Below are 15,162 nucleotides of genomic sequence, written 5' to 3'. Positions count from 1 at the left end.
GCGAACAGACCTCAGGAATCAGGATTTTTTCTCCCTCTACAATGGTTGTGCCCTGACCATCACAATTGACGGAGTCATGTGACTGTATGGTGTTTGCCATATGTTAGGCACTCAGGAATCAGAAATTGTACTGATGGCTCTTTAAGATGTAGAATAAAACAAGAGGTCCTTTACATTAGCATATTTGGCTATGTCTGGCTTTTGGAGGCAACCAAATGAAACTACCTAACTGGACACACTTCAGTAAGCTGCTTCCCCAGGAAAGCCTTGTTAATAAAAACCATCTCTCGTGTAAAAGCTAAATTCAAGGAGTTATAACGTCATTATTGGACAGTTTCATACTGTAGTGTCCTTCCTTTAGCAGTATGTAGCTGACAAATGATGCAGCTTGATTTTCCTCTCATTTTGGATAGAGAAGTAAAATGTGTGGTAAACATTCTTAATTGAATTAGACTCATTTCATGTTTATTTCAGCTATATATGACTGTTATTGGTACTATCTTATTTAAAGCAGTTTGCATTTGAACCATTTAAAACCATAAAACCATTTTAAAAAATAGCTGGCATTTATATTAAATGGCTAAAAAAATTTTTCAAAATATAGATCATACTCCTACAATAAGATCTATATTTTATTTCCTTATATTTTGGAAATACTTTGTCAATTATAAAAGAGTAGAAAACAACAGCAGTGAGCATCAAGTTGAGAAAGGATGACACTGACTATGCTGTCATTGAACAGAACCATTGTTTGCTAAACGCTAAAGTGCTTCTGATCAAAACCATTTACTATACATGGAAACCACCATGGTCTTAGGTTAATCATTTATGTTTGTCCTTTTTGCATAATTGCGAGCTAGGCAAACTCAATGGTGTGGTGTTGAATGGTTTGAGATAAAATTTTGTTAGTTCAATCTGGGAAAAAATTAGGTTCAACATCAAACATTAACACTTGTTATGAATGCTAATTTGAGGCGCTGTTCCTTCTCTCACTAGGAAAAGAAAAAGAAATGGATTCCTCCGAGTGTTCATGCAGGTGCAGGGCACTGGACAGGGTACAGCACTGCCCTTCTGGCTAAGGGTAGCCCTATAGTGGTTTGTAGGATTAAGAAATGAGATGGGGAAGAGGAAGTGCAGTTAAGTCTGTAAAACTAGAGAGGAACTGGCATCATTCAAGCAACAAGAAATATTTTGTAATTTGGAAAATGATAAACAGAAACCTCATTAAAATGGAGTCGAGAGGCCAAAAGGGGGAGCTCTCACACCCCACTTTGACAGCAGAGCCCAGCAGGAGGAAGAAAGACTTCCTCTTGACTGGCAAGCGGCTCCGCCAAGGACAGCCTGCCAGAGCTCAGCCAATGATAAACCACCGCACTTCGAACTCTCAATTCCTCCAGTGGACTCCTCATTTATAACAGCCCTCCCAAATTCCTCTTCGCCTGTATAAAAGGGTTTTCTCTTCCCCTTGCTGCTCCATACTTGCACATAGCCTGCCCTGGTTGCAGATCCTGAGTTGCAACTCTTTGCTGATCCCAAATAAATTCATTTTTGTGGGAGAAATAACTGGCTATCTACTTGTTTAAGGTGAACAGCAATTTCTTTTGAGCAGTCCAGTCATGGGTAGACTCTCGCCTGAATTTCATTTTATAAAGGTCTGGAAGGCACCACATAAAAAAAAAACCTATGGTCACTGGTACTTCTATAAGCCATGTTATTTGTAAGGATAAATAGAAATATAAAAACATATTTAAAAAAAATTTTCTCTGATGCCAAAAGGGAAAAAGAACTTCCCTCTCCTTTTTCTTAAAATATTTCCTTTAGAAAACTTGTAATTTAAATCCTTTTTCTCTGTTTTTGAGATTGGTGTAAATCTTTTAAAAAGCTGAATCAGCTGTCTGCCATTTTAACATCCCAGGACTACCTTCTGGTGGGCCTTGGAGCTCTCTCTGTGGAACGTGAGGACCGAGGAGGAGAGCACCTCGCCTCCCTGACCTGGAGTTTGGCCTAAGTGCCTGGCTCCAAGTAGTAACTTCCTGGTTGTCATAAAGAGATGGAGAGGTTTTATTTTTCTTTTGGACGTGGACAGTTAACACGTAAGTTATGGATTGTATCTGCCGGGCAATATAAAAGGTTGAGATCTCCTTGTCTTTGCAACTCTTCAGCAGCTTACCTGTGACGTGCATCACAGTCTGATTTCATGCTGACTCAACAATAAAACTGTTTCTTTTCCTGCCTTTGTGGAGAGGATTATCTGGGTTGGCAGGAGACTTTACCTGTAATTCTATTTCCCCAACATGTTCTTACTACCAGATACCGATACTAGAATTTATCAGGAATTCTTACAATTACCCAGAAAGAGAAATATTGCTATCTCTGTTTTAACGAGGGGCTAAATTGATACACAAAGAAAGGGAAGGTGCTGTGAACGGGTGATAGAACTAGGAGCAGGCCAGCAGTTCTGACTCTGATCCTTAATGAAGAGGAGAAAAAGAAAACCCAAAAAGACCACACTTCTTCCCCCAAGCGATTTAGTTTGATCTTTCAAGCTAAGTGAAATGGCTTTTCCCTATGGTTCAAAGTAATATAATGCTTCCTTCTCTTCAGGGGCAGTTATTTGTGGAGCATAATCCTCTAATCTGGCTTCTTTCACAAATTCAGAGAAGGTCAAGGAATCAGATTTTACCCCAGAATGACCTTTTTGCTCTAAAAATAAGCCAATATTGTCCCTATAGGGAAGGGCGATGGTGCGTCTGAATAATGGCTCTTCAATTCCCAGCAGCTCCCGAGTTTGCTGAGAAATTACCTGAAATACAAGGATAATTGTTTAATGGGACTAACCTGGAAATATAACTAAATCCAAGTTTTACTTAGTGTCCTAGGCCCCTTGAATGCTAACCCCTTTAGTTATTTCTAGGGGAAAATAAAATAATGAAATAACACATTGAAAGGCTAACTAAGCTGGCCTTATTTGATTTATTATCTTTTTAAAAGTACCATTTAAAGATGTTTCTAGGCCCTTGCATCAGATGGCCACTGAAGGGTTAATTTCTTTCTTTTCCCTCAGCAATCTGACCAACCATATGAACATATGATAATGTTCAGATTAGGAACCATGACTATCTTTGGGAAAGTTAATAAATAACTTGTCTATAAGAGGCTCAGTTAATGTGCAACTAGAAAAAAAATCATTACTCAAATAGTTACTCAGTTTCTTTGACTAAAAATAAATGCCAAACACTAAAAAGCAGACATTAAAGTTCCAGCTGTTTTATTAGCCTTGCATCCCAAAGGGAATACTAATTGAGGTCTGTAGCAATTGAGGTTTCTAAGATTTGAGATCCAAATTACTACAGGAGGCTCTTAAGAATTCTGATTTGTAATTGAGGCTGCTCAATGCTCAGCACCTTGCACCTCAACTCTCCTTTAGAATGCCCCTTACCGGAAGAGGTTATTTCACAGATTCACTGAGGTTTACATATGGTGCCCCAAGGAAGGACCTTGTAGTCATAAACACATTCAATATTAACCAAAAGAGCTATGTGCTTACTGTTGGCCGAAAGAGGCCAGTACTGTTGAATATTCAAATGTAGAAATTAAAGGTGTTATAAAGCTATTGGTTACATGTGGAATCAGGAAATATAATCTAACCATCTCTTCTCTACTTCAGTGATTCTTAAGGTACATCTGAGGTTCATCGATGGACCATAAGGGTCCTCTCATGGGCTATAAATTAATCTAAAACTGTGAGTTCTTTCTTTAGTTCTGATGAATAACAAGCAACAGACTTTATTTTTGCCTAAGACTTAAAGTAACTTACTAGCAACTTACTTGGGTTAGTAAGGATTATTCAAAATAGGTATGCATGAATGTACATGGATTGGAAGAATAAACATAGTTTAAATGTCCATTCTACCTAAAGCAATCTACAGATTCAACGCCATCCCAATCAGAATCCAAATGACATTCTTTACACAATTAGAACAAAGAATCCTAAAATTCATATGGGGCAACAAAAGACCCTGAATTTCTAAAGCATCCTGAGAAAAAAGAACAAAACGGGAGGCATCACAATCCCTGACTTCAAAACATACTACAAAGCTACAGTAATCAAAACAGCATGGTACTGGTACAAAAACAGGTGCACAGATCAATGGAACAAAATTGAAAGCCCAGAAATAAAACCACACATCTATGGACAGCTTATCTTTGACAAAGGAGCTGAGGGCATACAATGGAGAAAAGAAAATCTTTTCAACAAATGGTGCTGGGAAAACTGGAAAGCCACATGTAAAAGAATGAAAATTGACCATTCTTTTTCACCATTCACCAAGATAAACTCAAAATGGATTAAAGACCTAAAGGTGAGACCTGAAACCATAAGGCTTCTGGAAGAAAATGTAGGCAGTACACTCTTTGACATCAGTATTAAAAGGATCTTTTCGGACACCATGCCTTCTCAGAGAAGGGAAACAATAGAAAGAATAAACAAATGGGACTTCATCAGATTAAAGAGCTTCTTCAAGGCAAATGAAAACAGGATTGAAACAAAAAAACAACCCACTAACTGGGAAAAAATATTTGCAAGTCATATATCTGACAAAGGTTTAATATCCTTAATATATAAAGAACTCTCACAACTCAACCACAAAACATCAAACAACCCAATCAAAAAATGGGCTGGAGACATGAACAGACATTTCTCCAAAGAAGATATACTGATGGCCAATAGGCACATGAAAAGATGCTCATCATCGCTGATCATCAGGGAAATGCAAATCAAAACTACACTAAGATATCACCTTACACCCGTTAGAATGACAAAAATATCTAAAACTAATAGCAACAAATTTTGGAGAGGTTGTGGAGAAAAAGGAACCCTCATACACTGCTGGTGGGAATGCAAACTGGTGCAGCCACTATGGAAAACAGTATGGAGATTCCTCAAAAAACTAAAAATAGAACTACCATACGATCCAGCCATCCCACTACCGGGTATTTACCCAAAGAGCTTGAAGTCAGCAATCCCAAAAGTCCTATGCACCCCAATGTTTATTGCAGCACTGTTTACAATAGCCAAGATGTGGAAGCAACCTAAGTGCCCATGAACAGACGAATGGATAAAGAAGATGTGGTACATATATACAATGGAATACTACTCAGCTGCAAAACAGAACAAAATCATTCCATTTGCAATAACATGGATGGACCTTGAGAGAATTATTTAAGTGAAATAAGCCAGCAAGAGAAAGATAATCTGTGTATGACTCCACTCATATGAGGAATTTAAAACTATGGACCAAGAACAGTTTAGTGGATACCAGGGGAAAGGTGGGGTGGGGGGTGGGCACAAAGGGTGAAGTGGTGCACCTACAACATGACTGACAAACATTAATGTACAATTGAAATTTCACAAGATTGTAACCTATCAATAACTCAATAAAAAAAATAGGTATGCATGAGGATTATTAGAGTTTTCTAAATATTCTTTTTTCTTTTTAAAGATTGGCACCTGAACTAACATCTGTTGCCAATCTTCTCTCTTTTTTTTGGTTCTTCTTCTCCCCAGAGCCCCCAGTACATAGTTGTACATTCTAGTTGTAGGTCCTTCTGGCTCTGCTGCATGGGACACCGCCTCAGCATGGCTTGATGAGCAGTGCTAGGTCTGTGCCCAGGATCTGAACCAGCAAAACCCTGGACCACTGAAGTGGAGTGTGCAAACTTAACCACTCAGCCACGGGGCCAGCTCCCTGAGTATTCTTAATTCCACCTTCCAGGATGGTGGCCTACACTCAATGCTTGGCCTCACTGCAGAGCATCTACTTCACATGGTTTCAGGCAGATATTTGTAACACCTATAGTTTTCAAGAAGATTCTGTCATTACTATATCATCGTTGTATCTTCTGGCGATTATGGTTTTTGAAGGCTGCTATTCTTGTTCGTATTTGTAAATTACTGACGGCTTTGCTTCATCATTACTAATTTATTGCAGACTGTTTAGTTACCTTAGAGTATGTAACTATGCACATTTGCAAAGTTGGAACCTATAATTTACTTTAATTAAACCTAAAGACGTAATTGTGTGGTTTCAGTATGAATTGCCTGTCCCACTACTATTAAAGCAGGTGTACAGTTTCCTTAAAAGCTGCTTTTTGGTTCACACCACAACATGGGTCAATCTTAAATGCATTTTGCTAGGGGAAAGAAGCCAGACTCAAAGCTTCCATTTATGTGACATTCTGGAAAAGGCAAAACTACAGGGACAAAAACCAGGTTGGTCGTGGCCAGGGACTGAGGTGGAGGGATGAGCTGACTACAAAGGGGAAAACAAGGGGAATTTTAGGGTGATGGAATTGCTCTGTATGGTTCTGTGCTGGTGGATATGTGGCTCTGTGCATTTGTCAAAACCCACAGAACTGTACACCACAAAGAGTGACTTGACTTTATGCAAATTTTTTAAAAAGCCAGGATGTTTTGGGAACCCATGATGGAATATAGGCTGTGGACAAATGAATCCAACTGTATTACAAAGAAAGACATCATCTCACTGAAGGGGGCAGAGAAGAAAGGAGCTGACCTCAACAACTTTAACTTTAAAAACAGCGCTTTGTTCAGGTAGTGTAGGCTAAAGACAGAAAGAACTGTACACAGACGCTGACTCTATTTGTCAATTTGTTTCTCGTAGGGATACCTATTTATAAGTAGGGAGAGCCAGGTCTCTCACTGTCAGAAAAAGGAGTTGTAAAGAAGCAAAATGGGGTAGGAAGGATGGGAAGATTAGAATGAACCCTGTGGGGCTGGACTAGAGCCAGAGATATCAGCATGAACTCATGCTTACAGATATATGATAGAAATTTGTGTACACTTGGGTTAGTACATACATATATTTCCTACATCTTTCTGCTGAGAGTGTCTAGAAGCAGTGACATCCCAGCAGCAATAAGCACAACTGGTGCTCACTTCTTGGTTTCTTTTTTTTTTTTGAGGAAGATTAGCCCTGAGCTAACTACTGCCAATCCTCCTCTTTTTGCTGAGGAAGACTGGCCCTGAGCTAACATCCATGCCCATCTTCCTCTGCTTTATATTTGGGACGCCTACCACAGCATGGCTTGACAAGCAGTGCCATGTCCGCATCGGGGATCCGAACCAGCAAACCCCAGGCCGCCAAGAAGCGGAACGTGTGCACTTAACTGCTGTGCTACCGGGCTGGCCCCCACTTCTTGGTTTCTAAGCACAATTCTCTAATAAAAGCAACCAGGGCCCTTTGGAGACACAGATGCTTCTATGGCTGCAGCAAGCAAAGTACAAAATGAGTCTGAAGTAACGTGTAGTGCCAGAAAGCGCTAAAAAAAATAAGGGGAGCATGTCAAAGGGCACAGGAGCCAGGCTGAAAGAGCTCCCAAATGGGGGAGAAGGGACAAACACAGAGAGTTCCTTAAGAAGAGTTCCAATTAAACAGAAGGAATGAGGGAAATGGAAAATCATCATTAGGACAACTTGGTAATACTGCTCTAGGCAAGATCCACTGATGGATGCTAAAATCAGCGGGCAAAACTTTAAGGAGAAACAGGATATTTGCATAGCTTCAAACTTTCTCCCCTAAAATATTTATTACTGTGGTAGTTTTACTATACGTCCATAAACTCTTTGATGCTCCTCCCTCCAGGAGGTGGAGCTTAATCCCCCTCTCTTTGAGTATGGGCTGGACTTAGTAACTCACGTCCGGTGAACAGAATATGAAAAGGGAAGGAGTAATTTTAAAGTGAAGAAACCTGGCAGACACCACCTTAACCAAGCGATCAAAGTTAACATCTCCAGTAATAAATCAGGTTGATATCATGTACTCCCTGATGGGATGAGATGAGAAGAGCTCATCACCTCTGTGACAGTCTCCCCCAAAAAGCATAACCTCATGGGAAACATGAGACAAACTCAAATTGAGGGAAATCTACACTGTACCTCTCCACTACTCTTCAGTGTTAAGGTCATGAAACACAAAGAAAGATCAAGAAACTGTCATATATGGGAGGAGACCAAGGAAACATGGCAGCTAAATGCAAGGTGGTATCTCCAGTTGGATCTTGGGACAAAAAAAAAAAAAAAATCAATGGAAAAAATTGCAGAAATTTGAATAGAGTCTATAGTTTAGTAGTACTGTACCAATGTTAATTTCTTAGTTTTGATAAATGTACCATGGTTACATAAGATGTTAACAGTAGGGGAAGCTGGATTAAGAGCATATAGAAACTCTCTGTACTATCTTCGCAACTCTTTCGTAAAACTGAAATTATTTGAAAATTAAAACTTAAAAAAATATTTTGGGGCAAGCCCCACTGACCTAGTGGGTAAGTTCAGCACACTCCACTTTGGTGGCCTGGGTTCAGTTCCTGGGTGAGGACCTACACCATTCATTTGTCAGTGGCCATGCTGTGGTGGTGGCTCGCATACAAAAAGAGGAAGATTGGCAGTGGATGTTACCTCAGGGTGAAGCTTCCTCTGCAAAAAATATATAAAAATATTTTTGTCCAGTGATAATTGCTGACATGTTGTTATGAATTTGTGCTGTTTAAATAGTTTGCCACAAGGCAAGTCCAGTAAAATTGCTGAGATGTTATAAAGCTTATTAGGCTATATGTTGTAATATAAAATCACACATATGAAGGGGATAAGCAATTCATTTATGTTCTTCTCCAAATATTTATCACAGAGTTCTTTTGTTCTTGATGAACAGTTAAAAATATTTTCCAAGACAGAAGCTGAAGAAAGTGTAACACTGTCTTGTCTATCTTGTCCCTAGAATAGAGATTGACTTTCTCTCCCCTTTACCCAAGCTAATGCATCACTACAAATGGGAAGACAGGATGGTGGTTTCAAGGGATCCCTCGGCCAGGTGAAAAGAAGAATTAGTGTGTCTTTCCTCTTGCATGCCTCACCGGTCTCCCCTACACATTTAGCTCTTCTCTGGTCATCTCAGGATGTTGCAGGAAGGGTAATGGGAAGGGTGAATTATTTCTGCAGGTGAAGGATGAGTACTTGCAAAATTAAGAAAGTAAAAGGAAGTTGAAGAGAATAGAAATTGGCCATAAATTAACTGCAAGCCTTGTAAATGGGGTACACAGTTTGAATGGGGTTCAGTTTCTTAGCAGCATGTCCAGAATTCTGTACTCTCAAGCAGCCTGATCTTTCCCCACTCCTCCCACTCTCCCAAAGCCCACGAATGACAATATGGGAGAGTTAGCATGAACAAGGTAACTACATTGCTGAAGTGTTGCTATGGGATAAACTGTGGATGTCCTGGGTGCTATCATTAGAACGGTGGGATTAAAAATGCTTGGTACATCAGCATATTATATCGGTATATCAGCATTAAGGAAGGTACCTATGGCATACTTAAGTTCATGTATGGTCTCTAAAAAGTTACCTGTGTCATGGTGTATAATTGCTTTTTTATGTGGACCTAAGTATCAAGCAAAGCTTATCTAACATGACTTTAAATGTCTTGATCTTTATGTTATTCTAGTGACCTCAAGGAGAGGCCATTTTGTCTGGTGACCCTGATAGTAAGTATTCTGAAGTTTGCTTATTCAAACTTTTCAGGATATAAGGATAGGTCACGGGGTTCATCATTTACCCCTGAAGATTTCAGAAGACTTTTAAGATCTCTTGTTTCTTGCAAGACCAGAAAAAGCAAACTTAGAATTTTTATTATTGCATGTTGATACTGTACTTTTGGAATTAGAATGTCCAGGAAGCAAAATGAATTGGCAGACTCTTAAAAATGCTTTCTCATGATAAATAGCTGAAATTCTTGGTACTTAAATGTTGCAGGAACTTAATGTTGGACTACAAGTGACTATTTTGCTAATTCTGTTCACTATTTTTATCTAGAAAATTTAGTATACTACAAACCTAGGTAGAAATGAGAACTATAAATACACTGCATCACCTTTGAACATAAAAAGAGTAAGATACTTATCTGGTAGTAATTGGTGGCTACGTGAAGACATGGTTGGAAATACCAATTTGTAATAAGTGATCCTTTTCGACATTATATATATATATATGGAGGTTCATGTTACAAAATTGTTCATTTAGAAAGGCAATACAGTATAGTGGTTTAAAGACAGTATGGATTGGGAAGTCACACAGAATGGATGTGAATCCTGGTCTTAAACTTACTATCTGAATGACCTTGTATAAGTGGCTTCATCTTTCTGGGCCCACTTTCTCTTCTGTAAAATGGGGATTAAGTGAAATAATATATGTATGGTACCTAAAACACACTAAGCACTCAGAAAGGATAGCTATTATTAGAGTTCAAGAGATTAAGTGTTCACTTAGGACCATGTGTTTAATAATTTAAAAGAATTTCTTTATATCTTGTTGCCAGGAAAGGCCTTAGGTATTAACAAGTATACTTTTCTTATTTTCTAAATCATATGACTCATGGAATTATATGGTTCTAAGGCCTGATCGAGAGTCACCTAAGGAAAAAATTCCAGGGCCTACCCTAGACCTAATGAATCAAAATCTCTGGAATGTGGAGCCTAGGAATCTTTTAATTTCTTTTTAAATCTCACGTGATTCTGAAGACTATCCAAGTTTGAGAAACACTGAGGCAGAGCCTTTATGGGCAAGAGTATATGAATGAAAACACTGGTATGTTGGGGTGGGGGGTATTAAAGGAAAGGTTATAAATGAGATTATGTACATGAAGCTTTGTAAACTATAAAACACTATAAAGGGAGGGTGCTGTGATGTAAAGAATCATAATTATGCACTGTTGGTGCTGGAGAGATCTTAGGAAATTGAGGTCCAGAGAGGTTAATGCAACTTGTTTCAAAGTTAGGTAGCAAAGCAGGCAAAACACTTTGGGTGTTGTAAAAGTGTGAAATGGTTGTTAGAATGGGGGGGGGTGTCCCATAAAACATATGAGAGCTTGGGAAGAGACGTTATTGTGGGCTGGGAAGGTCAGGAAAGACTTCACAGGGAGATGAGAATTGAGCTGGGTCCTGAAGGATGATTAAGATTCATAGTAGTCAAACAGGGGAAGGGGGAACTGAGCAAAGACAAGGGGGAGGGATGCACAAGACAGGTTTGCGAGGGTGTAAGTTAGACCTGTGAGGCTGGAGCAGAAGATTCACAGAGAGGAGTAGTAGGGGAAAGCATGGTGGTTGGAGAAAACTCGTGGAGGGCCTTGAATACTAAACTAAGAAGTTGAGACTATGCTGTTAGCAGAGGAGATCCAAAGAATGTTTCTTAGTACATAAATAGTTGGAAGGTGAGAGTCTAAAAGCAGAGCCTTTGAATCCAAAGGGCCTATGGGCAGAGGCTAAAAGCAGGCTACTGGAATGTTCTAGGTATGAGATGATAAAGGCCTGGAACAAGTACGAGTGCAAAAAAACAGATGCTATAGGAGGAACTGACAGTTCTTGGGATCTTTGTGGGGATCAAAGGAGAGAAGAAGCAACCACTGTGAGCCTGGGGGATTGGGAGTATGATATCACCGCCAACAGAAACAGAGGCCAGGCTGGAAGAAAAGAGGTCGGTTTGAGACAGATGGTAGCACTGTCACAGTGCTCTAGAGGGAAACTTTATGCACAACTCACCTTCATGTCCTCAAAATCTGTTATCCCCATCTGAGGGAGGTTTGAACAGTTCACATAGATGAGTTTTCGGCCACTGATGAAGTTTGTGGTAAAACACTCCTGTCAGTACAATGAGAGCATCACTCAAAAGATATAAGGCAAAGAGCAAGAAGAAAAGAAAGAAAGGAAGGAAGAAAGAGAAAGGTAGGAAGGAGGGAAGGAGGGAGGGAGGGGGAAGGAAGAAGAAAGACAGAGAGAGAGAGAAGGGAGGGAGGGAGGGAATAAGTCATACTTGTCTCTGGTTCTATACCGAGAAAAATTTTAAATTTAACTTTAAATTACATTCAAATTTAATAATAATCCCTCATATATTCCATCTAAGCTCTTGGTTAAGTATCATGCTGCTCTGTAATTCTTTTCTTGGCATGATACTTGTGTCTCAATTACGCTTCTAAGGATGGGGGTACAAACCATTTCAGATCCCGTGTTGTTATCCAAGAACATAATTGGCATCACTGAAATAAAAGGATTCACCATATCTTTTTAATAAAACTATTTTTGATTAATTGGCTATTGAAATCAATACTGTTAGGTGCTCATGATATATAGGACATATTTGGGGGCAGACACTTAAGATTAATAGGACAAGTTCAAGTTAAGGGAGCTGCCACGAAAACAACTTGGTAAAGTACCAAAAAGTCTACCTTGGACGAAATCTACTTAAAAAATAGTTTTCTATGAAAAGAAGCCTATATAAATTTCTTAGTGTTTATTCAAGGATTTCAGAGAACTATAATCACTGCAAAAAATAGGCAAAACAAACAGATGTGACCCTCCATCCCTCCTACCAAATATAAATATACATCAGCAGAAAGGCCAAAATTAAAATCCAAGTCACCTCTAGCAGAGACCAGGATTTTCCCATACTCCTTCTGGAGAAGATGAGGTGAGAGCTCAGCGAAGGATAGAGGAATAAGAGGTAGAAGGATGAGACTATGTGATTTCAAAAAATGTTCCTTTTGTATACCTTGTATTGAGGGAAGCCTAGCTGGCTAATCCACTCTGCAACTTTCTCCGGGCTCCAGTCAAGATACTCAAATTGTAGCTCAATACTTCCTTTTGGCTTGGTTTCTTTGCGTCCCAGTTTCTTCAACTCTGGTGACAAATCTACAACTTTCTTTTCACAGAAGGACTCTCTCAAATCCCTCTGAGATTCTGAGGGATCTGAATATATGTCATTGTCTGTAAGTTCAAACAGTTTCTGGGGTTCTTGAGGAAACTCATAATCTGTACTCACAGAGTCTACTTCACTTACTGCAAGAGACTCTATCACAGAGTCTTTAGCAATGTTTTTAGTTTCTTTTACGGACAACTTTCTTCTTTGATGGTCAGAGTGCTCTAGCTCGCCCTTGTCTACAGAATGCTTCCATTTGATTGGTTCTGGCCCATCTTCCTTGGAAAATTCTACATATGTCTCTCTTCTAAGTAGTGGTTTGGCTGTATCTGGTAACTCTAGATCTTTCTCCTTAGTTGTCTCTGTTTGTGTCTTCTCTTGAACCTCTGGTTTGGTCTTCTGTGGTAGCACGTGACCTGTTTCCTCCGTTGATCTTTTCGTTTTTTTCCTTGGAAACTCTGGTTTAGTCCCTTCTGGTGGCTCTAGACCTTTCTCCTCAGTTGACTCTCTCAGTGTCTTGTCTGATTTGGACTTCTGTGGTGGTGCTAGTTGCGTCTCCTCAGTTGATTTTCTCTGCTTATCTTTTTGATCTGCTGGTTTAGTGTCTTGTGGGGGCTCTAGAACTTTCTCCATATTAAACTTTATTTGTGTCTCCTCTTGAATGTCTGCCTTGGTCTTTCCTGATGGTTCTAAACCTGTTTCCTCTGTTGGTTTTCTTGTTTTTTCCTCGGAAAACTCTGATTTTGTCTCTTCCAGTGGCTCTGGAACTTTCTTCTCAGTTGACTTTCTTCGTGTTTCCTCAGTAGACTTACTTGGTTTCCGGTCTGGAAATTCTGGTTTAGTCTGCTCAGATGGCTCTGCCCCTTTCTCCTTGGTTGATTTTCTTCGTGTCTCCTCTGCAATCTCTGCTTTAGTCTCTTCTGGAGGTGCTAGATCTGCATCCTCAGTCGACTTTCTTGGTTTCTCTTCTGGAAACTCTGGTTTGGGCTCCTCCAATGGCTCTGTCCTTTTCTCCTCAGGTGACTTTCTTTGTGTTTCCTCTGGAATCCCTAGTGTGGTCATCTTTGGTGGCTGGAGATCTGCCTCTTCAATTGATTTTCTCGGTTTCTCACTTGTAAGTTCAGGTTTGCTCTGCTCTAGAGGCTCAAGAACTACTTTTTCGTATCGCTTTATAAATGATTCCTCCAGAACTTCCGGTTTGGTCTCCTCTAGTAACTCTAATCTTGTCTCACTGATTGTGGCCCCTGGAACCCCAGACTCGGTTTCCTTTGGTGGCTGTAGATCTATTTCCTTAGCTGACCCTATGAGTACATCCTCTGTAAGATCTGCTTTAGCACCCTCCGGTGGCTCTAGGTCTGGCTCCTCACGCTTTTCATCCATAGGGACCTCCAAATCCTTGAAAAGCTCTTCTCCCATCTCTCTGGATGTCTCCGACTTTACCTCTTGGGGAAGCCCTGGCTCAATCTCACTAGAAAGGACTATCTCCGATTCCTTGGGAATCTCTTCCTCCGGGGTCCCGGGTGGTCTTGGTTGTGAGCGCACACTCTTAGCACTCTTTAGCGCCTCCTCTTGAAAGTTCTCTTCCTCCGTCCCTGGCTGTGGCTCCTGGTCACGTTCTTCAGGCAGCTTCGGGCCTGCCTCTGCCGCGCCGTCTGGTTCGGCATCCTCAGCCATTTTGAAAGACCCGGGCAGTTCTGGTCCCTCAAACTCCAGGTCTTCACCTGCATCCGGCTCGGAATCGTAGTCTTCAGGGACTTCGGCCATGATGTTGGCTGGCCGACGCGCCCAGACCTCCTAGCAACCCCAACTTCCGATAGCGTCTCTATGGAGACCACGATTTCCGGCCGGGTCTTCCGGCACCTTCCCCGGTTTTGTTTGTTCTTTCAAGCTCCGACTTTAAAAACCCGCGAGCAGAAGCACGCGGTAACCGTCCCCGCGCCCGGGCGCCAGCCTCCGCCGGCCGGGGCTCCCGCGACCGCTCGGGCCGGCCGCTGCCCCTTCCGGCCCGCGGGCTCCGCTCGGCTCTGCCCGGCGCGCCGCCGCCGCGCTCGCCCGCCCTTCGGCTGTTTCCGGAGCCGCTCGCGGCTGGCGGCGGAGGCGCTCCCGGCGCGGGCTGCAGATGTCGGAGCGGCGGTTGGCCGAGAGGCCGGGCCCCTGGAGCCCCGCAGTGGGCCGAGGGCCGGCGGCCGGCGGCGGGGACGGCCCGGGCGTGGAGGGGAGCCAGGCGGCCGCCTCAGGTACGCAAGGCCGGGGCGCCGGCGGGTGGGTGCCGCCCGGCCTCGGGGTCCCGCTCGCGGCGCGGGGCTCGGCCGCGCTCTGCCCGCAGCCCCGGCGGAGCGGCCCCTCCTGGGCAGCCCCTGCGCGCGCCGAGCCCCTGCCTTCGCTCCCCTCGGCCGCGACCC

The 15,162-nt window shown here is 41.7% G+C and overlaps 2 protein-coding genes across 3 annotated transcripts in view; one reads left to right on the top strand and one right to left on the bottom strand.

Moving 5' to 3' along the window:
* Window positions 1–131: 131 nt before the first annotated feature.
* SAMD15 (sterile alpha motif domain containing 15) lies at window positions 132–14,759 on the bottom strand. Its single transcript, XM_014840906.3, has 3 exons — window positions 12,614–14,759; window positions 11,608–11,706; window positions 132–2,803 (listed from the first exon to the last, which is right to left on the bottom strand). The coding sequence occupies exons 1-3, from the start codon at window positions 14,522–14,524 to the stop codon at window positions 2,567–2,569; spliced, it is 2,247 nt and encodes a 748-aa protein (XP_014696392.3). The 5' UTR covers window positions 14,525–14,759; the 3' UTR covers window positions 132–2,566.
* TMED8 (transmembrane p24 trafficking protein family member 8) overlaps window positions 14,691–15,162 on the top strand; it is a 38,142-nt gene continuing 37,670 nt past the window's right edge. Inside the window, exon 1 of one of the 2 annotated variants that reach the window (XM_044774103.2) lies at window positions 14,691–14,997. In XM_044774103.2, the coding sequence (XP_044630038.2) occupies window positions 14,880–14,997 (118 nt within the window). In that variant the 5' untranslated portion in view covers window positions 14,691–14,879. The remainder of the gene's footprint in view (window positions 14,998–15,162) is intronic. The other variant, XM_044774104.2, reaches the window with a different exon arrangement.

This window comes from Equus asinus, chromosome 7, assembly GCF_041296235.1.
Source record: "Equus asinus isolate D_3611 breed Donkey chromosome 7, EquAss-T2T_v2, whole genome shotgun sequence".
Taxonomy (NCBI): domain Eukaryota; kingdom Metazoa; phylum Chordata; class Mammalia; order Perissodactyla; family Equidae; genus Equus; species Equus asinus.
Note: the sequence above shows the minus strand (reverse complement) of the source record. Positions and strands in the feature narration are given on the sequence as shown.

What these genes read in the sequence shown, in the direction of transcription:
- SAMD15 (XM_014840906.3), bottom strand. Translation starts at nt 14,524, where the DNA reads ATGGCCGAAGTCCCTGAAGACTACGATTCCGAGCCGGATGCAGGTGAA. An exon ending in TAGGCTTCCCTCAATACAAG is followed by an intron (nt 11,707 to 12,613) that starts GTATACAAAAGG and finishes TTGTACTGACAG; the next exon opens with GAGTGTTTTACCACAAACTT. An exon ending in CAGATTTTGAGGACATGAAG is followed by an intron (nt 2,804 to 11,607) that starts GTGAGTTGTGCA and finishes CTTGTATTTCAG; the next exon opens with GTAATTTCTCAGCAAACTCG.